General features: G+C 36.4%; 1 protein-coding gene across 3 annotated transcripts; it reads right to left on the minus strand.

Annotated features, from left to right (window-relative positions):
• Window positions 1-7,293: 7,293 nt before the first annotated feature.
• Window positions 7,294-27,640, minus strand: LOC306644997 (bile acid-CoA:amino acid N-acyltransferase-like). Of its 3 annotated transcripts, XM_079112250.1 has the most exons (5): window positions 27,557-27,574; window positions 24,127-24,210; window positions 15,539-16,063; window positions 12,387-12,589; window positions 7,294-8,741 (listed from the first exon to the last, which is right to left on the minus strand). In XM_079112250.1, exons 3-5 carry the CDS (start codon window positions 16,002-16,004, stop codon window positions 8,148-8,150), a joined length of 1,263 nt encoding a protein of 420 aa, XP_078968376.1. In that variant the 5' UTR covers window positions 16,005-16,063; window positions 24,127-24,210; window positions 27,557-27,574; the 3' UTR covers window positions 7,294-8,147. The 3 variants fall into 3 exon arrangements, with proteins under 3 accessions (XP_078968376.1, XP_078968375.1, XP_078968374.1); XM_079112249.1 differs by lacking the exon at window positions 24,127-24,210 and having other exon boundaries at window positions 27,557-27,640; XM_079112248.1 differs by lacking the exon at window positions 27,557-27,574 and having other exon boundaries at window positions 24,127-24,987.
• Between the last annotated feature and the right edge of the window lie 286 nt (window positions 27,641-27,926).

The raw sequence follows: 27,926 nt of genomic DNA on the forward strand, positions 1-27,926 counted from the left end.
AACCAGGAAAATATTTTTTTGTTTTTCTCTTTTTGACTTGCCATCTTTTTCTAAGGCAATGGGCATTGACTGGCCTCCTATGGGTGGAGGAGCAACAACAAACAAAAATGGAAATGCAAAAATGTAAGGGTAGGAAGTGAGGGATGAAGATCCATCAATTAATATTTCCAGTGATTTATGCAAGTTTCCAACATCCAAAGCCCTCAAAGCTTCTTGCCTCCTCTCACCATGCTTCATCTGTATGGCATTTTCCTGCTTTTCTCGTATTCCACTTCTGTGGTCTTATTCTCAATAGGATCCCAACTCGTTCACATAAATAGGGATTAATACCCTGGTCTTTCTAACTAACCCAAATCTATTTAATAGTGTAACAAACCATTGTATTAGAAACTCAGCATATAATGTTGTAAAAATCTTCTTTATTTGTCTCTCCCTTTTATGCTCTATTCAATAGCCACTAGCCACATGTGGCTAAATTCAATTAATTAAAAATAAATAAAATTTAAAACTTAGTTCCTCACTTATACTAACTGCATTTTAAATGTTCAGTAGCTACGTATAGTTAGCATATTGAGCAGTGTGAATATAGAAGACTTCTACCATCAGTGAATGTTCTATTGGGCTACACTACTATAGATTACAACTGCCTCAAGGGCAGAAAGTCTACCTTGTTCAAGGCTGTATTTCTCTATTCCTAGGATAGTGCCCAGCACATAGTGGTCGCTAAATATTTGATTAATGAAAGAATGAGCGATACATGTAAAAGGAAAATAGAATGAAATTTCTCAGAGAGAGTATGAATAAGATAGGACAAAAGAATTTTTAGAAGTTTTTATAAATTCTTTTTATAAAAAGTTTTTATAAATTCTCTTTATAAAATTTGATGAAAACTGAATTTTTATAAGGACAGGAAACTGTACAACATTCAAGGGAATAGATTTTCTAAATTTTCCCACTTCTGTGCACCACTGGGCAGGACTCTGCACATGGAAGGCTGTCAACACAACAAAGAACACAAATGAGCAGAGGACAAGCAACAGGAATCTAACTGCCCCGCACAGGGTTAACCTTGAAGTAATTGGGGAAGGAGCCCTCAACAACATAGAAGCAGGCTTATTAGAAGCTGAACATAAAAGCCAGGGATTTCAGCAGGTCCCAGACCTTCAGATTCCCACGATGCAGGGGATCAAGTCTATAACACTGGAGGAACATGACTTGTTAGAAGAAATAAGTTAAGAACTAGTTATGGTTTGGATATGAGGTGTCCCCCAAAAGCTCACATGTGAGATAATGCAAGGTTCAGAGGAGAAATGATTGGTTGTAAAAGTCTTAATCCAATCAGTGACTTAATCCCCTGATAGAGATTAACTGAGTGGAAGCTGAAGTGGTGGGGTGTGGCTGGAGGAGATTGGAATTGGGGTGTGGTTTGGGGGTATATATTTTGTATCTGGAGAGTAGAGTCTCTCTCTCTCTCTGCTTCCTGATGATTGTGAGGTGCTTCCCTCTGCCACACTCTTCCATCATAATGTTCAACTCAAACCCTGAGGAATGGAGCCGCCTTTTGTGGACTAAGACCTCTGGAACCGTCAGCCCTCAAATAAACTCTTCCCCCTCTACAATTGTGCTTTTTAGTCACAGCAGCAGAAAAACTGACTAAAACAAACTAGGCAGCAACATGAGAAAGCAGGAAACAAAGAATAAAAGAGAACAAAAGTTCACCCATAGCAGATAAAATTACTAATCGGGAAACAGAAATTCTATACTCTTTAGCAGTCTATTGCTTTTCTTTCTTCATCACAAGAGTACTATGTCATTCAGTCCAGAAAGGAATATTGCCATGCCAGCCCATTTTTCCTACACTCATGAACAAAGCTAAGAGAAAAATTGCTTGAGTCAAGAAACAATTCCTCTATAAATTCACATTAACTGGACCTTGACTTTTGCATTCAAGGTGACCCCCTAAACACTCACCATGAATTCAGCTACAGAGGTAGTGTAGAGCAGGATGCTTGCTGAGGGTAGACGCTGACCTAGGAGCACTGGCTTTCACCTGTTGTTTGCAAATCTATACCATTCAAAATACCCAACACCCTGTTGTTGAAAGTTGAAATTATCTCCACAGAAACCATCAACTGCACCTGTTGTCAAGTAAGCAAAAGCTACCACAGGATCTTGGGGGAGTCTGCCTCTGATGTCTGCCTTTTGGTCCAGATGTTTCATAATGAAGTCTAAAATTTCATCACAAGCTCCTCCTCTCAACTCCTAGCACCACTCTCTTTTGCTTCAGTTCTTCTCTATTTCCTCTTTTAAGTCAGTAGTCTTTTAATCAGCTTCCTCTGTAGCAGCTCCTAAAATGATGGATCTCAAATAACCATCTTTGGAGTAATGTGAGTTGGTTGCAAAAGACTGACCTGAGGGACTGGTAAAAATAAATGATTCCTGTTCACCATGCCCAGAAATTCTGATCTGATAGGCCTAAGAAAAGGTACTGGAAGTTTTAGAATGCACTACAATAGATCATCAAAAATTTGCAAACTGACATTTTAGTTTAATGCAACTCCATTAAAGAATCCAGTTGCTTTGAAAGTTATTAAGGTTTCTTGTATACTAATATTGTATGGAAGAGACTATGATGAGTTCAACAAATACCATTCTTTTCCTTCTATGCTAAATTACATTGCCCATCTTCCTTGCAACCAGGCAGTCATGTAACTGAAAATTCTTGTATGGAAGGTGGGTGTCTTAGTCCATTTAGACTGCTATCACAAAATATCTTAAAATGGGTAATTTACAAATGACAGAAATTTGTTTCTTACAGTCCTGGAGGCTGGGAAGTCCAAGATCAAGGTACCAGCAGATTTGATGTCTGGTAAGGACTTGCTCTCTGTTTCATAAATGGCACCATATTGCTACTTTCTCACCAGGCAGAAGGGCAAAGCAGCTCCCTTCAGCCTCTTTTATGAGGCAGTAATCCCATCATTCCCTTAAGAGGCTTCACCTCTCAATATCATCATCCTTCAACATATGAATTTTGAGGGGATGCCAACATTCATACCACAACTCTTGGCCTTGTCCCCTCCAAATTTATGTTGTTCTCACATGCAAAATACATTCATTCTATTCCTGTAGCCCCAAAGTCAACTCAAAATTTCCAGCACCAACTCTAAATCTAAAGTTTCATCTAAATTAGATAGATATAGGTCAGACTCAAAAGTGATTCATCCTGAAGCAAATGCCCCTTCATCATGGAGTCTCTGAAGCCAAACTAGTTATGTATTTCCAAAATATAATGATAGGACAGGCACAGGGCAGACATTTCCTCTCCAAAACAAAGTAGGAAAGAAGAGATAATAGGTTCCAACTCAACCCTAAATATAATAGGGCAAACATTACATCTTATAGCTCCAGGATAATCTTGACTCATTGTCCCAACTTCCAGACACCACCCTGAGGGCTTTGCTCAGAGCAACCCACAGAGCAACTCTCCAACGTTGGGTCTTTTGACTGTGGTTCTCCCAAACTGGAGTTGCTTGTTGATAGCTTACTGTCTGGAGCCATCGGGTTGTGCCCTGCCCCTACAACTCTGCTAGGCATCACTCTGTATGGTAGCCACACCCTCATAGCTCCAATAGACATTGTCCTGAGAGCTGTCTGTGCTGGGTCTGCCCCTGTGGCAGATCTCTGCCTGGGCTGATGTTCTCTGGTGTTCACCTTTGAAATCAAGGTGCAGGTGACCAGGCTGTCAAAGCTCATGCACTCTGTACCCTGGTGAAGATGGTACTGCAAGGGCATCACTAATGCTCTTCTCTTTGCTTACCAGAGGGGTGACCAAGTTATACCTGAGCCCGCTTAAACCACACCTGGAGCAGCTGAGTATCATCACTGTACCAGATAGAGGAAATGGAGACTTGAGATGTCCTGGTGCCAAGGTTCTTGGGATACCTGAGGCCCCTCTTTTGACATGGTTCTGTCCCCAGGCCTTAGCATTCTGGGCCTGTAATAAAGGGACAGCATTAATCCATTGTCAGGGTGGACAGCACCTAGTGTCTGCCTAACTCTGCTGTTGTGGTTTGGATGTGAGATATCCCCCAATAGCTCATGTGTGAGAAAGTACAAAAGGTTTGGAGAAGGAATGACTGGGTTGTATCCTTAACTTAATCAGTGATGGGATTAACTGAGTAGTGATTGAAACCAGGTGGCTAGAGAAAGTGGCTCCCTGGAGGCCTGGCTATGGAGTATGTATTTCATATTTGGAGAGTGGAGTCTTTCTCTGCTCTCTGATCATCATGTGAGCTGGTTCCCTCTGTCACACTCTTCCACTATGATATTCTGCCTCACCTTGAGACCCGAAGAATGGAGCCTGCTGTCTGTGGATTGAGACCTCTGAAATCACGAGCCCTGAAATAAACCTTTCCTCCTCTACAGTTGTTCTGGTCAGATCCTTTTATCACAGCAGTGAAAAAGTTGACTAAAACATATGCTATCTCCTTATCAAACAATTACTTAGCCACGCCCTTGGTGTTCTCTACTGGACTGGTTTTCCAGGCTTTACAACACAGTCACACTGAGGATTTTCCAAACCTTGAAGTTCTGCTTCTCTTCCAATTATAAATTCTACCTTCCATTCATTTTCCTCTCACATCTTACTATAGGTAATCAAGAAAAACAATGCCACACCCTCGACACTTTGCTTCGAGATTTCTTCCACCAAATATCTATTTACATCACTTGTAAGTTAAACTCAATTCAGCCATGTTCTTTGCCATTTTAAAACATGGACTGCCTTTTTTCTAGTTTCCAAAAACATATTCCTCAATTCCATATTAAACCTCATCAGAATGATCTTTATCATCCAAACTTCCATCAACATTCTGATCATGAGCTCTTAGGTAATTTCTAACATTGAAGCTGTCCCTATAGCTCTCCTCTTCACTGAGTCTCACCAGAATCACCTGTAAAGCCCCTTTCATGGCATTGTACCTCAAAATTATCCCAGCCTTTACCCATTACCTCGTCACAAGACTACTTACACATTTTTTAGGTATTTGTTCTAATATTGCTCCATCTCTTGGTATGAATGTCTGTCAGTCTATTCTTGCTACTATAATAAAATACCTTAGAATGGGTAATTTATAAATAACAAATATATTGCTTACAGTTCTGGAGGTTGGGAGGGTAAGATCAAGGTGCTGGCAGATTCAGTGACTAGTAAGTGTTCATTGATAGATGAATGAAGGGTTCATGCATAGACATACCTTGTTGCTGAATCCTCACATGGTAGAAGAGGCAATACAGCTCCCTTCAACCTCTTTTATAAAGCATTTATCCCACTATGAGGACATGGCTTAATCACCTCCCCAAATGTCCCATCTCTGAACCTCAGAGGACAGGTTTCAACATATGAATTTTAGGGAGACTCCACAGCAATAGGAATATGTAATGTATAAATCTATTCCCTATACTTGTGGAGCAAAAGTAAAAATATAGATCTACATACAGTATCATACCTATTTAACATTAGTAAGTCAAAAGAACAAACAATTCAATAAAATATGTTCTCTTCCTATCTGAAATACACCTTCATAATAACAAAAGTTATTTGTAAAATTATAATATTTCTATCACTAGAAGTCTTAAAATATCAAAAATCCCAATAGTATTATTATAGTACAAGTCTAGGTATTCTTTTGACAGGCCAGCAGTGTTTCAAATAAGTAATAAAGATATTCATAATTAATAAACTGTTACATATTCTTTCTGTGGTATGTTAGCAAAATCACTGATTTCTATGTTGTTATGACCAAGATTTTCACATAATTTCTGTCCTCTTGACTGTAATTTTTAAGCAGACACCTTTCTGTGGATCATTTGAGTTATTCATTTTAATGTGAAGCAATTTTGCTTTGGAGAGAATGAAGAAATTGAAATAACCAATAAATGTATTTCTTTTTCCTTTTTTTTTTGAGTACCAGGGATTGAACCCAAGGGCACTTAACCACTGAGCCACATCCCCAGCCCTTTTGTGTATTTTACTTAGAGACAGGATCTTGCTAAATTGCTTAGGGCCTCACTAAATTGCTGAGGCTGGCTTTGAACTCACAATCTTCCTGCCTCAGGCTCCCGAATCTGGGATTACAGGCATGCACCATGGTGCCCAGTCCATTTCTTAAAGTAATACTTAAATTCAGTAATAAGTCATAAATTTATGAAATAGTTTGTGATAAATGATCATTGCAGAAATTAATTTCATCATATAAACTGCTATCAATAACATTGTGGTTTCACTCTCAAAGCGATGTCACCAACACACTTAAGAATTGGCATCAGAGTTCACACCTATTTATCTGAACATACAAACACACAAATTTAAGATTCATGTAAGCTATTTAATATGCAAAATGTTCTTCGACTGCCAATTGCAACTGTTATAACTATGAATCTCTCTATGTAATACTGCTAGAATTCCAAATTTGAATAATAAAAAAACATGTACACTGTACACTATTGGGAACATTTTGTTAATCCAAAAATCTGTTGCATTCATTAATTCTAGTGATGCTGAAAAAGCATGTGAAAAAAATCCAAAACATTTTTGGTTTTAAAAAAATTCTATAAAACGTATACTAGGGATTGATGGGCAGAGACATTCTTCCTAAAACCCACAACAGGAAATGAGAAAACTCTCCACGTTGTGGGAATTATTATGTAACATAGTAGTGGAGGTTATTAGCCATTACAACTGCATGATTATCATAATCAATGTCAGGTTTCCTGATAGACCATATAGGTGAAATCTGACCACTTCTTTGAATGAGAGAGGAGGGAGCTATTTGTTTTCTTTCAACCAAATGGGATTATTTTATTCTAAACAAAGGAAGTATCAGAAAGCAGGCAGACACAACTGAAGTATCCTCATTTTACTTCTGTTATTCTAATTTCTCATTGGCTATGCATCATACCTACACAATCATCTCAAATACATTTCTACTGGTTCATCTTTACCTTGATTAGCCACCAATCACTGTTTATCCACTGAAATTAGGTATCTTAGGAATAGTTGGACTATGGTTTTCCCTTTAGAGAACACATAGCAAATTTGACCCTGGACAAGGTTATTTGGATTGCTCTATACCTAGGGTCATCCAATTTCACCCTGTGAGCCATATTTGGCCTATAGCCTATTTGTGTGCTGCTACTGGGTTTAAGAATGTTTTTTGCATTTATAAGTGCTTAGAGAAAAAAATACAAAGAAAATTGTTACTTTGCAATATGTAAAAAGATAAGAAACACAAATTTCAATGTCCATAAATAAAGTTTAATTGGAACGAAGGCACCATCAGTTGTTACACAATTACCTATGGCTTCTTTTGTGCTATAATAGAGCTAAGGAGTAATAACAGAGACCTTATAGTTCACAAAGCTAAAGATATTTAGCATCTGGCTACTTTACAGAAAAAGTAGCCAGATGGTAAATAGCCAGTCCCTAATCTAGAGGCATACAATCCCCATTATCATGGCTACCTCCCTGAATTATAAGTCTATGAATCTGATTCCTGCTCTCTCATTGTTGAGAATGCCAACATGTACATGCTCAGACATAAAAGTAATTTTATATTTTTGAATTATTGATTGCAGACTGATTCAACAATCTTATATCCATGATAAGCTTCCATATTGCCTTAGAATAATACATTCTTCACCTGGCTCTAGCCTTCCAACAACAAAGTTACAATGAGATATGAGCATATTTTTAAATGAGGAAACTACAAATATTTGAGTTTTAGGAAATAAATAGATGTCAGCATCTGATTCTCTTTATATCTGGTTTACATGTCTGTGGTTCATTGTTGGTAAATTTTCCCTTGACAATTGCTATGATTGAGAATTGTTGAAATGATGACTATTTCAGGGCAGGTAGAGCCATAAGATTATTTCTACAAATATTAAGATTCTCGGTGTATAATGTTTGGTTCAGTGGAAACCATTTACCTTTCAAAAGTCGAGACGTTACCATTCCCAGTCCTCCTGCCCTTTTGTTATCACAACTTCCCTCTTAACAATAAGAGATCAAAGACGTTCCTCTATGAAATCAAGAGATGCTAGTAAAGAGACTTTTCTTCTCAGTTTCCCAGAAATATCTAGTCTTCTCAGAGTTGACTAGTCACCACTGGAATGAGGTGCTTCCTGAGAAATTTCTGGATCTCCTTCCAAGAATGTTCCTGTGCAGCTGCATGTGCGATAACCTCTCCTCCCCAGCTGATAGGTGTGCAAGCATTGGGCATCTTTGACGCCCAGCACAGTGGAGAGTAGGGTGGCTCTATCAGGTGACCTGCCCCAGGATATGATAGCAGGGTCCAGTTCTTCTTCCCATGTCTCCTCAACTTTTCTATGGCTTTCTTAGCATGTTCTTTGCTATTGATACTTTTATCATCTTCTCCCACAATGAAGAGGAAATGTCCATGGGCCTTTTCAATGGGAAATAAAGACTGGCTAGCCTCAACTCCAATTTTCTCATAAATGCCCTGAAACTCTATAAACCCCAAGGCATTGGTGGATAGAAACTGTAGAGAGTAGGGTATGGACTGATGGGTATAACCACGATATACATATGGAATGCCATAAGGGGAGTTTGGCCCATTAATAAGTATGGTGGCTGTGACTTGTTTTAGGTAAATAGCCATAGACAGTCCAATCTCTGCTCCTTTGGATGTAGAGATTACCCCAATGCCTTGGCCAAAGACCTGAAAAATAACAGAAATGAGATGTTATTCTACTCTTCATTTAGGAAAACCCACCATCTCAGACAACCAAAAACTTCAATGACCAATGGGAACAAAGCAAGTAAAAAAAAATCCCCCCACATACTCATATACCTCATGTGTAGAGTTCTGGAAGATAGAATGTGCACTCAAGGAAATACTCCTTCAAAAATGTATCAAGCTTTACTGACTAAATACTATAGCTTCAGCATTGTGTTTGGTTCTAAATTGCCCTCAAGAAATATCAATGTCTTAAGGAAACTAACTAAAATGCATGTACTATTGTGAATAATATGAGTCAGGGTATAATGGTTAATAAACTTTGTTACACAAATTCTGAGCTCTCTAAAAGTTCAAAGGAAAAGGCACCCTATAGGAAGAAACTGAAAAAGAAGTTGGGTCAGTAGGATAGAACATGAAATTTGAATAGAGGACTCAGCTTGCTTTCGTTGCAAAAGATTTCAAAAGGGAGTTTTGTTCAGTTTTCTTTATCCTTGCCAATCATCAAGTGAGCATTTTTAGATCATCTAGCCTGTGTCAAGCAGTGGGGGCCCCAGAGAGAAAAGGCTCAATCTCTTGCCACCAAGGAACTCCCTATCAGAAAGAAATGCAGAAGAAAAACAGATGATCAGAGTATTATAAAGTCTATAATAATTAATAAGAATGTAGAGAGACAAGGATACCAACCCAAGGAATAAATGCAGGATCAAAGAAAGACTTTCAGAGGAAATGGACTAGGAATTGAGACTTCATGTAAACAATAGGAGCCAATAAGGAGTAATATTCTTTTCTGAGTGTAACAGGCATCATTAGGTTGCCTATACCAGAATCATTCTCTACAATTTCAAGGCTCATGTGTAGCTGCAGAAATATGCAAAATTCAGATCATAGAAAGTTTGTCTAACATTCTAGGAAGACTGGCATTTATCCTGTAGTAAAGGGGAAGATCTTGAGCAAGTGAGCAAAACAGCTGTGCTCCAAAAAAGGCTAATCTTGCAACTCTGACTTGAAAAAATAGAGGCAGAAAACCCAAAGTTTATTACAATAGCATAGGCAAGAAGTGATGGCATCTGAACAAAAGGGGACACCAGTGGAAATGAAAAGGAAACTATGTGGTTCCAAGTTACTTATGTGTGTTAAACGTACAGCTAGCTCTCAGTCACTAGCTAGGTACAGGAGTGCAAAGGAGGAGTTCAAGACAAGATGGTTCTGTGTGACACAAAATACAGCCTTAATTCTCTTTGAGCCCTAGCTCCTTGTAGAGTTTCAGAGAGAAACATCTTTTTATCTTTCTCTTTCTAAATTGATCTTCTGTATTTTCAGGGAATTTTATCAATTAAATGTTTGGGATTTCCCCACTATTTAGAAAAGCATGAATGAGAATACTACTTATGGCCAGATGATAGAAATGAGACAAATAGGACAAAGGGGAAAAAACTAAACAAATGGAATGAGGAACGTATTCTCCCTATTTCCCATACCACACACTAAAAGGTTGGTTTGAATCAATTAAAAGGATCTTTTAAAGATTTGAAATTTTTTTAATTTTCATTTTTAATTGACACATAACAATTATAAATTTATGAGGTATAGTGTGATGCTTTGAATCATGCACGCGTTGTGAAAAGAGCAGTTAACATATTCATCACTTCAAACTTCACAAACTTATCTTTCTTTGTGTTGAGAACATTTAAAATCTCCTTTATGAATTTTGAAATATACAATGCATTATTAACTATAGGCACCATGCTATGCAATAGACACCAGAATTTATTCCTCTTGTCTTACTGAAACTTAGTATCCTTTACTAACCTTTCCCTTTTCCCAACCCCAATTCCCCTTTTCTGAAATTCTGTGTCTTAATATAGAAGATAAAGAGCCACAGTTATGGCAAGGAGAAATGGGAACTCAATGCATTTGGCCATGGAAGATAAAGCAAAAGCACTTATAACATAAAATAACTAAAAAGTGTGACTCAATATATGTACTTTATCTAAATTTTTTCTGATCCTTGGAAGAACAGTAACTCTTGCTAAAACTTCTGTCACCAATTTTGGGGTCAGGGAATTCAAAGTTTTCAAAAGTCACTTAAAATCAACAATTCCTATCAGGAATGCAAAGATCTCTGATTTAGCAGAAGAGATATTGTGAAGCAGCATTAATGAAAGTACTCAGGGCCTAGGAACAAAGTCTGGTTTCTAGCCTGGATAAATAGTCATTAACTAGTTATCTTGATGACATTGCAAAAACAGTGATGGAAAAGTCATGCAGCAAGTATAAGGGGAACCAGACTAAGAAAGTGAAAAACAGAATCACATAATCTCTTTATTTCTCATCCAAGCCAAGTAAAGGGCTATCATAATGATAACATTGCCTATCTGACTGTTCAAGGAAAATTCCATTTTATGCATCATAAATAGCCATTTAAAATTTCAGTACATTAGTAAATTGTCAGTAATTGTTGCTTGTCTTATTATTGCAAACCTGATTCTATATTGGTGATCTTTATATGAAAAATTATGTACTAGTTACATTTAATTTTAATTTAGTTCTTTATTTATACATGTGAATAAACTATTCTAAGTAAATATTTATTGCTTGTTTCATTTAAATAGTCTTCTTCCTCATAAAATAGCATATAGTGACATATGTCATTATATGGATTAAATCTGAACAACAACTGCAGATTATAAAACAATGTTTATAGCACAATATTGTATGCAACTTTCACCCAGTGGGGCATGCTTTCTATTTAAACACTGTAGTTGCAGTTGTGAAGGTTTTTTTCTTTTTTTCTTTTTTATTCATTGTACACAAATGGGGTACAACTATTGTTTCTCTGGTTGTACATGAAGTAGAGTCATATCATTTGCATAATCATACATGTACATAGGGTAATGATGTTTGTCTCATTCTATTATCTTTCCTTCCCTCTGCCCCCTCCACCCCTCAAAATTAACAAGGGATAATAAGTGCCAACCCTATTATAGCAACAAAGTAAACATTTTAGGATTCAAAGAAGGATTGTAGATTGGACTACAATCAGAGTACTAGTACTAGAGTATTATGTTCAAGTCCTCTCAAATAATTAAAGACTTGGACCCACTCTTCAAAGAAATGTATAATAGTTATCTAGGTAAATATGGTGATGAGAAAATAATAACTATAATAATTGAGCGTTTAGTACTGTCAAGTGCAATAATACTGTATTGATTACAATACTATATTACCAAGTACTATAATAAGAACCTTCTTTCTATAATAGTCTTCAAATCCCACCATAACTTTATGAAGTTATATCATTACAATATTATTTAACAGATGAAGAAACACTAAGTAACTTACCCAAATTCCCTGAACCAGATGAGATGAAGCTAGAAATAGAACTCATTTCTGTCTAAATCAAAGCCAATGCCTTTCAATACTCTGATGGACACAGGTTAACTTCCTATGCATTTTGTTTTTCTGAGCAAAAGAAATTGGATAAGAAATCAAGTGAACAATATGGGTATGTAATAGAATTTTGGGTTCACTAGGGAGAATCTTAATTGGAAGTTAAGAGAAGTAACAGAATATTATGGTTATAAAAAAAACTGGGACTCAAATTTACTAAAGAGATAAAATTACCTTAGGATGTCTCAGGAGAAAGTTGGAAGCTTCCTCAAAATACTCTAAATCTAGTTTCTGTAGTTGAGAAGGTAGGTCTTTATAGCCCCAGTAAGCCAAGGCCAACGAGGCAAAGCCACGACTAGCCAGGAGACTGGACCGGTGTTCAGACAGTCCGCCGATACCTCCAAACAAATCAATCACCCCTGGAAAAGGGCCCTCTCCTGAAAAAGAACCAAAAAAAAAAACCAAAAAACAAAAACAAAAACAAAAAAAAAAAACAGGGTTTAAAGAATGAGGAAAAGGTAATAAGAATATGAAACCACAAGGGAGAAAAGCATTAGAAATCTTGAAATTAATGCATAAAATTTTAAATAGAATTCCCAAATTTTCAGCTTTATAAGTGGGACTGAATTATGGCCTATTGACAAGGTGTCCATTTCCATAGTTTTAGAGTAAAGAAAGTCAAAAAATTGGGCAAATACTTCTTAACCTATAAAAGGTACATAAACAGACCTCAGGAAAACTTGGAAGATCCTAAAATTATGTGCAAAAATAGAATATATGTTTAAGTGTGCATTTTACTGATAAGAGGTGCTATAGTTTGGACTGGAATGTCCCCCAAAGGCCCATGTTTTAAAGGCTTGATCCAAGGATGACAGTATTGGGAGGTGGTAGAATCTTGACAAGATGAAATAGTAGGAGGTCTTCGGGTCACTGAGGGCACACCTTTGAAGGGGAGAGCGGGACGCCAGCCCCTTCCTTTCCCTCTCTTTTGCTTCCCACATGGTGAGCAGTTTTCCTCCACCACACACTCCAGCCAGGATGTGTTGCTTTGCCCAAAACAAACAACTGATTAGGTACTGAAACCTCTAAATCTGTGAGCCAAAATAAAACTCTTATTTATAAGTTTACTTTGTCAGGTATTTGTTACAGCAATGAAAAGCTGACTAACACAAGGGGTGGGGGAATCCAAAGAATTAACTGGGTTTTCAAAGAAGCATATGACTCAAAAGAATTTTTTTTAAAGATTACTTTTGCTAACATCCTGGCTTATTACTGTTTGGTTACACTAATCTGACTACTTTGATGAAATCTCCCACCTAAGCAGATATAAATGATGAACTCTCACTAAGTAATGCTTTTTATTCCCTACACCCTAATGCTGGGTAAAAAAGAGGCATGTTAAGAGAATCATTCTATACTCCCTTTCTGAATAGCAAGCAGCTTATTTTCAAAATAAAGCAGAGTCCATACACTGAAAGAAATTTACAGTGGATTTACTGGGATAATTCTATTGTTGGATACATGATTTTATCTAATGAAGAACAGCCCCACCCATGTTTAAAAGGAGTGATTTGATTTTAAAAAGTATTAGGAATTTTTAAAAACTGTTGTATTTACATTACTTTGAGAAAAGAAGAAGTGATACTTAATATATCTTGGTTTAAAAATGTCACTTTAATAGATGAATAAGTTTTGCATCTTCTGCTTGGAAGGAAAGGGGAGAACTATTAAGAGTACCTTATCTATAAAGAATGGTGCAGTAGAGAAATGTTTTGAGACCCAACTCAACCTTTTTATGACCCATACAACTCATCCTTCTGTGTTCCCACAGAATAAACACTTCAAGTGGAAAACCCAGTATATGCAATGTCAAAAGGGTTCCCAAATAGTACATCCGGAACCAGCACATCATTCCCAACATGGAAGAACTGTATCAATACACAAATTTTTAACAGGGGTGGAGTACTGAAGAAACAAGTTTGTGCTACTTACTTCCTGATCCTGCACACAAGTCTGCATACTAATTACTAGATATAAAAAGTTCAGAATTATCTAAATAAGTACATATGTCATGCTAAATTTGAAAAGGGAAGATTAGTTCTATACCATCTTTAACTCTTTGTTGCCAAAAATCAACCTTAGTACATCAAGGGTCCTCAAATCCTCTGTTATAGTTTAGATATTAGGTATCCCCCAAAAGCTCAAGCGTGAGAAAATACAAGAAAGTTTAGAGGTGAAATGATTGGGTTATGAAAGCCTTAATCTGAGCAGTGCATTAATCCCCTATCGGGGTTAACTGGATGGTAACTGTTGGCAGGTAGAGTGTGGTCGAAGGAGATGGGTCTTAGGGACATGCCTTTGGGATGTATATTTTGTCCTAGAGAGTGGAGCTGTCTCTTTCTGCTTCCTAGGGCCATGTTCTGAGATGCTTTCCTCCATCATGCCCTTCTGTCTTAATGTTATGCTTTATCTCAGGTTCAGAACAATGGAATTAGTCATCTATGAACTGAGACCTCTGAAACCCTGAGCCCCAAATCAACTTTTCCTCCTCTAAAATTGTTCTTTTCAGGTCTTTTGGTCAGAGCAGAGAAAAAGATGACTAAAACACCATCTCAGTTCTATAAGTGAAAAATTAAATAAAGCCAATATATTCTGACGAGGTGATGGCTATGTCCCAGATAAAAGCACCTGTTTGAAGAAGTAGACCTCAAACAGATCAGAAACCTAGGCCTGGTGAAGTCTTCTTGGAACTAACTTTGCTTCATTCACAGCCAAAATAAACTCTGACCAATAGATGTTTAAAACTATTTACTGGTATGAGGAGATCATGGGAAATAATGAGTTGTTCTGGTATGTTTTTTAGCCATTAGGAAGTATTCTATATTACCTGATTTATGGAATATTCTATATGCAATATTTACAGACTAATGGGAATAAAATTTCTTTGCATTATCTTAATTTATTGCAATCTTTCAATCCATCATACCACCGGCTTGTTGTGACAACAATGCAGTAACATATGCTTATACTGAAATGCAACATGATAGATAGAGCCTCCAGAGGTGCTGACACAGCTTCTGTGACATCAAAATGAGAATCTTCAGAATAGTCAGGGTTTAAAGCAGATAAATTTAGTATAAATCCAAAACTTTAGAAATCCCACAATGTAGGGATTCCATTAACTATATTAGGCATATCCTTAGACAAGCTCCAGACTCAGAGTTAAGTGGAATATCATGACATTCTTGTTTTGATGACCTAAAGCTAACTCTGATTCTAAGGCAGGCAAGTAGAGTTCTATTATCCACATCAAAACTAAATTGCTAGAAGGATTAAGGATTCAAAAGAAGAAAAGCAAGGATAATAATAACAGTAATTCAACTCACCTGAAGGGAGAAAGAGGGCTCCTCGAAGGCGACCTTCCTCGACTGGGATCCGTGTGACACCCGGTGCCACATACCACCTTTCCAAAGTCACGCTGACCATTGAGGTACTAGTATCTTGATTTCTTAGTGGTGACTGTAGGTCACAAAGTTTTATTTGAACTCGGAAAGGGCTATTCATCACATCTTTTTTCAATAGTCTAGTTAGCAACTTTTTAGGTTTCAAGGACCAGAAAAGACCCATGGGGTGAACTCCCACATAGTCACCTCCAAGTGCAGAATCATATTCCAAATCCACCTTGCCAACTTTATTGGCCCTATAGTAGGCATGAGAATAAAACATATTCTCCTTCTCATCTTTCAGTGATGCCTGAAGAGTCACCACCTGAAAAGGACTCAGGCCTGTAATTTGGATATGCACTGGCTCATCAACAAGTGCACTTAGAGGAGTAGCTGTCAGCTGAACCATTTTTGCTGCGTGGCAATCTCAGACAATTCTTTAGGAATATCTTCAACAAAATCTCAAAACTGAAAGAAAGAAGGAAATAAGGTATTAAGTTAATGAACTGTGAAATGGACCAGTAGTCAGACCTCTTAAGATTCAGTTTAAACCCTCCAGTGGTTTAGCATATATCCTGTTATAATCTTCTAATGCAAGATGCCTGAGGGCTTTCAACAAATTTTTAGAAGACAGAAAACAAGATGGTAAGTTTTATAAGAATGAATCAAGGTTGAGAAAGCAGCAGTCCAAATGCACATGAATGATGTCAGCACTTCAGGAAGATATCACAATTTGCAATGTGGGAACTCTTGAAAAATAAGGTATAATGAATTATAAAACTGAGAGGCAGGATTGAAAACAGAATGATTTATTGAATGTCTGAATATAGAACAGCTGGCTCCATTACAAATCCTTTCCCCAAACCCTGTAAATTGAATGTATAGTATGGAAGAATTTACCTATGACAGCACTAAAATAGGAGAACCTTTTCAAAATAGAGTAAAATCTTTCAAAAACAAATCTGATGTGTGCATTGTTGCCTAGAGAAAAAATATCTACCACTTTGTATTTAGGATTTAGCAGTCCTTAAGCAAAACTAGAAGCTGACAAGACCTTCAGGGATACAGAAGTCTTGCTGAACTTTTTATAACCTCACTTTTAATAATTAATCTTTTGGTTAATGAGAGAAAACCACAAGAGTGACCACTCTTCTTACTCTAGCAACCATAACTATCTAAATAAACTACAAAATCAGATTTCATTTCTTTAGTTTTTGCCTTTGTTTTTGTTTTAACTTATTAGATTACTGAGAATGCCAAGAATCCAAGTGAATTGAACACCAGCAAGTGACACATTACTCATAGGAGACAAGAAATTTTCTCTCCTACATGCTGATTTTCAATTATGATACAGCAGAGAAAAAGAAACCCCATAGAGAAAAGTGAGAAGTCAACAGAACATTTAATGGACTTTTAATGAATATGTGGAGGCTAGTTTGACAGATAAGAATTTTGAGAAACTCGAACCGTAGTCTTTCTCCAACTGCCAACTTTCTATAGGACTTCATCACATGCTCAAGGACAGGATGTCAAAGTCTGAGTGCACGGAGGCATGCTGGGAGCTGAGATAAACTCTGAGGCACTACAGGCCTTTGTATAAAGTAAGGCAGTTGCACTCCAAAGGCTGAGGGCAGAAGAGCAGAGATGTCCCCACCCAAACTCAGGAAGCCAGGAGCATAACTGCAAAGAAAGCCCATAGTGCCTCTTCTAACAGAAGAACTGCAAATCAGAATTTCCCAGTTTGAAAAGCCAGCATGGCCATAAAAATAAAGATCTATCCAGATGTTCCTTAATGCTGAGACCACAGGCTCTTCTGATGAGAAAAATCCAATCCCATAACCAAAACTATTGGAAACCAATGATGCACTGATCACATAAAGCTGCAAAGCCCAAATTCAGCTCAACCACAGATTAAACTGATTTAGCCCCTACTTCCCACTTTCTGAGGGAATAAGAAAACACCCGTTCCTGGAGGTAAATTGTTTTTAACTCATCATTATTATTAACTGTTTTAGCACTGGGAATTCAGACTCAGGGAAGGGCACCTAGGCAAGCTCTAGCACTGGGCTACATTCCCAGCCCTTTTTACTTATTTTGAGATAGGCTATGCCTAAATTGCTAAGGCTGGCCTTGAACTTGTGATCCTTCTGCCTCAGACTCCTGAATAGCTATACTACAAGTGTGCTCATCTCAGTCCTTATTTTTATACAAAATATCCAAGAATCAATTCTTTAAAAAATTATGAGGGATTATAAGTCAATTGAGGAAATCTGCAATATCTCAGTGGTCCACTGATACCTGAACAATATGAGAAAACAAGGTAAGAAAATGCCCCAAACAACTCTAGATGTTACATCAATAAAACCCAATAACAGCATGGCAGAAGAAATGACAGAAAAGGAGTTCAGAATGTACAAAATTAAAATGATGAGGGTAGCAAACGATGAGATGAAATAGCAAATGCAGGCACTGAATGATGAGATGAAAGAGCAAATGCAGGCATTGAATGATCGCACCAATCGACAGTTAAAAGAGCAAATACAGGAAGCAAAAGATCATTTCAATAAAGAGTTAGAAATATTGAAAAAAAAACAAACAGCAATCCTTGAAATGAAGGAAACAATAAACCAAATTAAGAACTCCATAGAAAGCATATCCAATAGGATAGAACACCTGGAAGACAGAACCTCAGACATTGAAGACAAAATATTTAACCTTGAAAACAAAGTTGAACAAACAGAGAAGATGGTAAGAAATCATGAACAGAATCTACAAGAACTATGGGATATCATGAAAAGGCCAAATTTAAGAATTACTGGGATTGAGGAAGGCTTAGAGAAACAAACCAAAGGAATGAACAATCTATTCAATGAAATAATATCAGAAAATTTCCCAAATCTGAAGAATGAAATGGAAAATCAAGTTCAAGAGGCTTTTAGGACTCCAAATACACAAAATTACAACAGAGCCACATCAAGGCACATTATAATGAAAATACCTAACATACAAAATAAATACAGAATTTTAAAGGCTGTGAGAGAAAAGAACCAAATTACATTCAGGGGGAAACCAATACGGATATCAGCAGATTTTTCAATCCAGACCCTAAAAGCTAGAAGGGCTTGGAACAACATTTTTCAAGCTCGGAAAGAAAATGGATGCCAACCAAGAATCTTATACCCAGCAAAACTTACCTTCAAATTTGACGATGAAATAAAATCCTTCCATGATAAACAAAAGCTAAAAGAATTTACAAAAAGAAAGCCAGCATTACAGAACATTCTCAGCAAAATTTCCCATGAGGAAGAGATGAAAAACAAAGAAGCAAATCAGCAAAGGGAGGAATTATCCTAAAGGAATTGTCAAATAAAGTCGTGTCAAATAAATAAATAAATAAATAAATAAATAAATAAATAAATAAAACTTAAAAAATGAACCAAATGACCGGGAAACCAAATCATATCTCAATAATAACCCTGAATGTTAATGGCCTGAATTCATCAATGAAAAGACATAGACTGGAAGATTGGATTAAAAAGAAAGATCCAACAATATGTTGCCTGCAAGAGACTCACCTCATAGAAAAAGATACTCATAGACTAAAGGTGAAAGGATGGGGAAAAACGTACCATGCACATGGACTCAGCAAAAAGGCTGGAGTATCCATCCTCATTTCAGATAATGTGGACTTCAAGCCAAAGTTAGTCAGAGGGGATAAAGAAGGATATTTCATACTGTTTAAGGAAAGCATAAATCAGCAAGATATAACAATCATAAACATCTATGCCCCAAACAGTGGCTCATCCATGTATGTCAAACAAATCCTTCTCAATTTCAGAAACCAAATAGACCATAACACAATAATACTAGGTGATTTTAACACACCTCTCTCATCACTGGACAGATCTTCCAAACAAAAATTGAACAAAGAAACCATAGATCTCAATAACACAATCAATAATTTAGACTTAACAGGCATTTATAGAATATACCATCCAACCAAGAGCGAATACACTTTCTTCTCAGCAGCACATGGATCCTTCTCTAAAATAGACCATATATTATGCCATAAAGCTAATGTTAGCAAATACAAGAAGATAGAGACACTACCTTGTATTCTATCAGATCATAATGGATTGAAGTTAGAAATAAATGAAAGAGTAAAACACAGAAACTACTCCAACACCTGGAGATTAAACAATATGCTATTATATGATGAATGGACAACAAGATATTAGGAAGGAAATTAAAAAATTCATAGAGATAAATGAGAACAAAGAAATATCATATCAAAATCTCTGGAACACTATGAAAGCAGTACTTAGAGGGAAATTTATTTCATGGAGCGCATTTAATAAAAGAAGTAAAACTCAACAAATAAATGACCTAACACTACAGCTCAAAGCCCTAGAAAAAGAAGAACAGACCAGCACCAAAAGTAGTAGAAGACAAGAAATAGTTAAACTCAGAGCTGAAATCAATGAAATTGAAACAAAAGAAACAATACAAAAAATTAACAAAATAAATAGTTGGTTCTTCAAAAAAATAAACAAAATTGATAAACCTTTAGCCACACTAACAAAGAGAAGACGAGAGAAAACCCAAATCACTAAAATTCGGAATGAACAAGGAAATATTACAACAGACACAATTGAAATACAAAACATAATTAGAAGCTATTTTGAAAATCTATACTCCAACAAAATAGAAAATTTCGAAGACATCAATAGGTTTCTAGAGACATATGAATGCCTAAACTGAACGAGGAGGACATACACAATTTAAATAGACCAATTTCAAGTAATGAAATAGAAGAGGTCATCAAAAGCCTACCAACAAAGAAAAGTCCGGGCCCAGATGGGTTCTCAGCCGAGTTCTAAAAAACCTTTAAAGAAGAGCTCATTCCAATACTTCTCAAAGTATTCCATAAAATAGAAGAGGAGGGAACCCTCCCAAACTCATTCTATGAAGCCAATATCACACTGATACCTAAACCAGACAGAGACTCATCAAGGAAAGAAAATTTCAGACCAATATCCTTAATGAACATGTACGCAAAAATTCAACAAAATTTTAGCAAATCGCATACAAAAACATATTAAAAAGATAGTGCACCATGATCAAGTGGGCTTCATCCCAGGGATGCAAGGTTGGTTCAACATCAGGAAATCAATAAATGTAATTCACCATATCAATAGACTTAAAGTCAAGAATCACATGATTATTTCAATAGATGTAGAAAAATCATTTGATAAAATACAGCACCCCTTCATGCTGAAAACAATAGAAAAAATAGGGATAGTGGGAACATTCCTTAACATTGTAAAGGCCATTTATGCTAAGCCCATGGCCAATATCATTCTAAATGGTGAAAAACTGAAAGCATTCCCCCTAAAAACTGGAACAAGGCAGGGATGCCCTCTTTCACCACTTCTATTCAATATCGTCCTTGAAACTCTAGCCAGAGCAATTAGACAGACCAAAGAAATTAAAGGGATACGAATAGGAAAAGAAGAACTCAAACTATCCCTATTTGCTGATGATATGATTATATACTTAGAGGAACCAGGAAATTCCACCAGAAAACTTTTAGAACTCATAAGTGAATTCAGTAAAGTAGCGGATATAAGATCAATGCACATAAATCTAATGCATATTTATACATAAGTGATGAATCTTCAGAAAGAATAATTAGAAAAACTACCCCATTCACAATAGCCTCGAAAAAAATAAAATACTTGGGAATCAATCTCACAAAAGAAGTGAAAGGCCTCTACAATGAGAACTACAGTGCACTAAAGAAAGAAATTAAAGAAAACCTTAGAAGATGGAACGATCTCCCATGTTCTTGGATAGGAAGAATTAATATTGTCAAAATGGCCATACTACCTAAAGTGCTATACAAATTCAATGCAATTCCAATTAAAATCCCAAAGGTGTGCCTTACAGAAATAGAGCAAGCAATTATGAAATTCATCTGGAAGAATAAGAAACCCAGAATAGCTAAAGCAATCCTTAGCAGGAAGAGTGAAACAGGGGTATCGCAATACCAGATCTTCAACTCTACTCCAAAGCAATAGTAACAAAAACGGCATGGTATTGGTACCAAAATAGAAAGGTAGATCAATGGTACAGAATAGAGGACACAGACACGAACCCAAATAAATACAGTTTTCTCATACTAGACAAAGGGGCCAAAAATATGCAATGGAGAAAAGATAGCCTCTTCAACAAATGGTGCTGGGAGAATTGGAAATCCATATGCAACAGAATGAAACTAAACCCATATCTCTCACCATGCACGAAACTAAACTCAAAATGGATTAAGGACCTCGGAATCAGACCAGAGACCCTGCAAATTATAGAAGAAAAAGTAGGTCCAGATCTTCAACATGTCGGCTTAGGACCAGACTTTCTCAACAGGACTCCCATAGCACAAGAAATAAAAGCAAGAATCAATAACTGGGATACATTCAAATTAAAAAGCTTTCTCTCAGCAAAGGAAACTATCAGCAATGCAAAGAAAGAGCCTACAGAGTGGGAGAAAATCTTTGCCAATCATACTTCAGATAGAGCACTAATCTCCAGAATCTATAAAGAACTCAAAAAACTCTACACCAAGAATACAAAAAATCCAATCGACAAATGGGCAAAGGAAATGAATAGACACTTCACAGAAGTAGATCTACAAGCAATCAACAAACATATGGAAAAATGTTCAACATCTCTAGTAGTAAGAGAAATGCAAATCAAAACCACCCTAAGATTCCATCTCACCCCAATTAGAATGGCGATTATCAAGAATACAAGCAACAACAGGTGTTGGCGAGGATGTGGGGAGAAAGGTACACTCATACATTGCTGGTGGGGCTGCAAATTAGTGCAGCCACTCTGGAAAGCAGTGTGGAGATTCCTTAGAAAACTTGGAATGGACCCACCATTTGACCCAGCTATCCCACTCCTTGGCGTATACCCAAAGGACTTAAAATCAGCATACTACAGAGATACAGCCACATCAATGTTCATAGCTGCTCAATTCATAATAGCCAGATTGTGGAACCAACCTAGATGTCCTTCAATTGATGAATGGATAAAGAAACTGTGGTATATATATATATATATATATATATATATACAATGGAATATTACTCAGCCATAAAGAATGATAAAATTATGGCATTTGCAGGCAAATGAATGAAATTGGAGAATATCATGCTAAGTGAGATAAACCAATCTCAAAATACCAAAGGTCGAATGATATTGCTAATAAGTGGATGAGGACACATAATGGGGGGAGGGAGGGGTTAGTGTTAGGGTTAGAGTTAGGTTTAGGGAGGGGGGCAAGAATGGAGGAAGGAAGGACTGTATAGAAGGAAAAGAGGGGTGGGAGGGGTGGGGGAAGGGAAAAAATAACAGAATGAATCAAACATTACCCTATGTAAATTTATGATTACACAAATGGTATGCCTTTGCGCCATGTACAAACAGAGAAACAACATGTATCCCATTTGTTTACAATAAAAAAAAATTATGAGGGAGGGACAAAAGAAGTTTTAAAATTGACTTATGATTACAAGAGAAAACAATTGGTAGAGTAGAAAAGAAAATGGCCCAGATATTGGAATTGAGACAGAAAATGGAAGAGTAAAGGACCTGCCAACATAAGACAACTCAACTGAAAGTAGCCAAACTAAAGTACAAATAGAAAAAAGAGTATAAAAGAAGAAGAGAGCACTGGAGATGTGTGGGACGATATCAAATACTAATTAGAAATAGGAGAGAGAGACACAGAAGACATACTTGAAAAAATAAAAAAACAATGGGTCAAATTTCCCCCAATTTGTTGAAAACACCATGCCACAGTTACAAGAAACTTGACCAAGGCGGATAAAAGCCAGGAAAACCACGACAATTACATGCAGTCAAACTGGTCATATAAAGAACAAATTTTAAAAGCAGCGGAAAAAATAGAAACATTACATTTAGGAAAATGACTGATATAACATTTGAAACAATGAAAAGCCAGAAGAAAATACATTTTTATGAAATTTAAACAAAACACTAAAAATGCCTTATCTAACAAAAATACATTTCAAAAATGAAGGGAAAATAATTTACAGGAAAACCCTGAGAAATTATGTAGGTGACCAGCACTCCAAGAAATGCTAAAATACTGAAGGGAATTGTATGAAAGGGAGAACTTAATCTGTTTGTGAACGGTGAAAATGAAGAGCAAAAACTGGTAGTCATCTGGGCAAATATAAAAGTCCTTCTTCAAAATTTCCTCATATATATAGACATGTGTATTTTAAGGCAATTAAAATAAAAGCAAATAAGGTATAGAAATAAAAGGACAAAAATGTGAAAGTGATCAAATAATAAAAACATATAAGATGTAGAAATAAAATAAAATGACAAAAAGGTGAAACTGGGATAAGCATAATTTTCTTGTTTTAAGACTCTTCTATCACTGTTTTTTCAAGTAATAAAAAATTATTTGCAGTTAGACTATGAGAACTTAAAGGACCTACCTGTCAGGAGTTCAGCTGAGCTGGGAGAGAAAGGGAGAGCGGAGCTACCTGCCAGGTATCAGAGTAGCCAATTAAATCAACAAGCTAAAAACAAAAGAATTAAGCCATCAGTCATTTACTGTGTTGTCAAAGCCAAAGGCTAAATTAGAGAAAGTGCTTAGACAATGCAGAAAAAACGTCAAGGGATCAGTTCAGACTCAGAGGCCATCTCACTTTGGAGGGAGCCCCAAACAAAAGGCTCTGGCAATTTTATGGACCCCTAGGGCAAGGAAGTGGAGGGGAAAGTTGAGGAATTGAGAAAATGCTAAGTTATGAGTCAGAGTAGAGAAAAGTGTCTAAATCTTTCCCTTCCTCCGGGCATGAGGAGGCCTCAGTAGAGGTGTCTGACGGGAACGTGGAAATTGGACTTAATCAAAGATCTGAGATAGATACCTAAAAATAAAAGACCCTGGGCTAGAAATGCAAATATGTGAAGAACTTTGTAGACCTGAGTCTTTGACTGCAACTCTTTTCAGAAACTGCAATGCACTGCCTTATCATGAGGCCATCTTATCTCTGTATCACAATGTCTGATATTAACTGCAAGACTCAAAAGCAAGGGGACAAAAATCATCTGGGAATCATTCTTTCACATATCTGGGAGTTCTTTCACATCATTTCCAGTATATGTGAGTCTCACTGTGGTCTTTCTGCATAGGATAGTTTGAATTTCTTCACAGAATGGTGTGTTGGAAAGGCAAATATTCCAAGAAAGATAGAGATAGGTATAAGTTATAATCTCTGCCATTATATATTGGTTCAAGCCCACATTAAAATTCAAGTGGAAGGATGTAGACTTCTACTTATAGTGGGACAATTAGTCACATTGTTGAAATAAAAAAAAAGGACGTGGGATGAAATGCGTATTTGTATGTATATTTGTACGTCATTGGCAACCTTAGGAAATACAATCTGCCACAACAAGAAAGGAGGAATAAAGGAGCAAATAATAAATAGGACTAATAGAAAACAAAATACCAAGGTGGGAAATTTAAACCCAATGAAATTTAAACCCAATTTCATTAAATCTATGTGAACTAAAGACTCCAATTAGAAGACACATGTTGTCAGATCAGTTCAAAACTTAAATTGTTCTTTTTCAGAAACACTGTTGAGATTTAGACATATAAAAGTAAAAGGGAAGAAAAATGCACGCAACACAAACATTGAGCAAAAGAAAGCTAATGGGGCTATATTTACCAATTTAGATGATATGTTTTATATAATTACATATTTATTAACATGTATCAAGTTATATGTCAAGATAGTTGTTGGAGAAAATGAAGGATGTTTCAATAATGATAAGAAATAGTTTGTTGAAAAAAATTCTAAACGCATAAGTACTCTGCAATAACAAGAGTTTCAAAATGCATACACCAAAAAAGTATTCACAATCATAGTTGAGGATTTTAACTTTACTCATAGTAATTTAAACACATTTTTAAAAATTAGTAAGATAAAGAAGATTTAAACACTTGCAACCAACTTGATCTAATTGACCTAATTGACATTTATAAAACACTACACCCTCAAACTTCAGAATATACTCTTTCAGAAGAACATATACTCTTTCTAAAGAAACCAGTGTACTGATTTTTGCTTAGAATGTAGAAGAGTGGATGTAGAAACTTCGAATGTAGGGAGCTGAATGTAGAAACTGATGTAACAGTGTTTCAGTCACAGTGAGTGCTGAGCACTTAAAATGACTGCCCAAAATAATTCAAAGGTCAAAGAAGAAATCACTAGGAAATGGGAAGACATTTTTAACAGAATGATATTGAAAACAAAATATATTTTAAGTCTTGTGAATTTAATTCTGTGAGGACAAGTACAACCTTCTCTTGCAGGCACTTAACACACAAGGTCAGGGGCAGCAAGAACTGTAAGCTCATGCTTTGTGGGTAAAAACCTGCCCTCTCTCTCCTCTCCATCCACCTTTCCTTCCTAATTGCCTGGAAGACTTCAAGTTCCAAAACTCCAGAATCAGATGCAAAGATAACAGTCTTTCAGACTGTTAAACCAGTTCCTTCAATTAATTGTATAAAATCAAATCCTCTATTAGTGGGATTGAGGAAGCTAAAAGAAATTTCATTTATTTACTATCAATTGATATTTCAAGCAAGTTCAGTTCTGAAACTGCCACTGAATATACTGCATGTTCATCCTTGTAATCTTTTATTAGAGAGAAAATATGGTGCAGGGAGGCAAAATCTGGTAATATAGTAGGGTTGAAGAATGAGTATGACAGCTGAGTTGATCAAGAATGAGAACACTGAAGGCTGAAGAGCTGGTCAAGGAAGAACTTGCTGTGTGTGTTATTTTGAGTTTCTCCATGAGCTGACCTTGATATAACAACTCAAGAACCAGTAGTTTATTTTGAAGGGATTCCAGGAAACATCAGTAGAGGTGAGAACCAAAAAAATGATCAGTTGAGGGCCATGCACGTGTGTGTGTGTTTGTGTGTGTGTATAGACAGACATGAAAAAATGCTAGTGAGAATGAGCCTTTTGAGACAGAAGAGCTGAGAATAAGAATTCAATGAGTAAGAATCGCTTCTTTGAGTCTATAGATCCAAAGAACCATATTGCACTTGTAACAATATTCAAGAAAATGAACATTTAAGTTCAAACAGAAATACATGGCAAAGCCAGGAATGGAATTCATATCTCCAACTCTTAGCCAAATTGATTAAGAGATCAATAAAAATTTATCAAGGATCTACATGTAATACTCACTGGAAGATTAAGTAAATACCTGTTCTAACTAAGCTTAAGGTCTAGTATTTCTTCCATATATTACCCATTTAGCTTCTATTTATATATCACATCATCCACTGTATCCAAACAGAAATTGACTCATACTTGTTTTCTTGGTATGTTTTTTATCATGATGATTACACTTACCTACTGGAAATCATTCCTGAGTTGTATAAATAGGTGTAACATGTAGTCAAGGCTTCAAGAAATATTTTCACAAAATTTAATTCTAACATGTCATTTATCTTACATTAAAACAAAATTGCTGGCTAGGGATGTGGCTCAGTGGTAGAATACCTGCCTGGTACACAGAAGGCCCTGGGTTTGGTCCCCGGAAGGAAGGAAGGAAGGAGGGAGGGAAGGAAGAAAGGAAGGAAGGAGATAAATAAATTGCCCTTCTAGCAAAATATTTACAAAATAGGACCACAATTTAACTTTCCAGTCTAAAAGGGTTTCTTTCAAAGCTTAGAAAACAGTTGTTAAAAAGAGGGAAAAAATATTGAAGGGGATGGAAAAGACAAAGAAAAGTCTTCTGATAGCCTTTCATTTTCTTAAAAACATACTGAATATTCTCATTCATAGCAAGTTCCTATTTACATTCTTTCTAAGCAAAATCTGACCAAAGACACTCTTACCTGAGCACTCTTGGGAACTCCACAGCTCTCGGAGATTATGAAAGCAGAGAAATTGTCCTCATAAACTGCTAAATTTCAAACACTAGAATAACCTCATTTGTATTTCTAATTCAAGAGTTGAGATTTTAACCTATTTCCTATCAGTACAGAAGAAATAGTCCTACATACCTGATTTTTTTTTTTTTCTTCCTCTTAAGTCTTCTTTCCCAGCAGTAAAGGAAAAGGATAGTTACTCGTTGCCCTAAAGGCCAAAATCTCAAATGTCTTTTGCAAGAGCTAACAGCACCAGTGTACCCACCACCTGACTCTAGTTTCCTATTAACTTTTAAATTTTAGTGAAACTAGCCCCCTCCCTTTTCCCTCTTTTCAT

This window comes from Sciurus vulgaris (genome assembly GCF_902686455.1).
Source record: "Sciurus vulgaris genome assembly, chromosome: 15".
In the NCBI taxonomy this organism is placed as follows: Eukaryota; Metazoa; Chordata; class Mammalia; order Rodentia; family Sciuridae; genus Sciurus; species Sciurus vulgaris.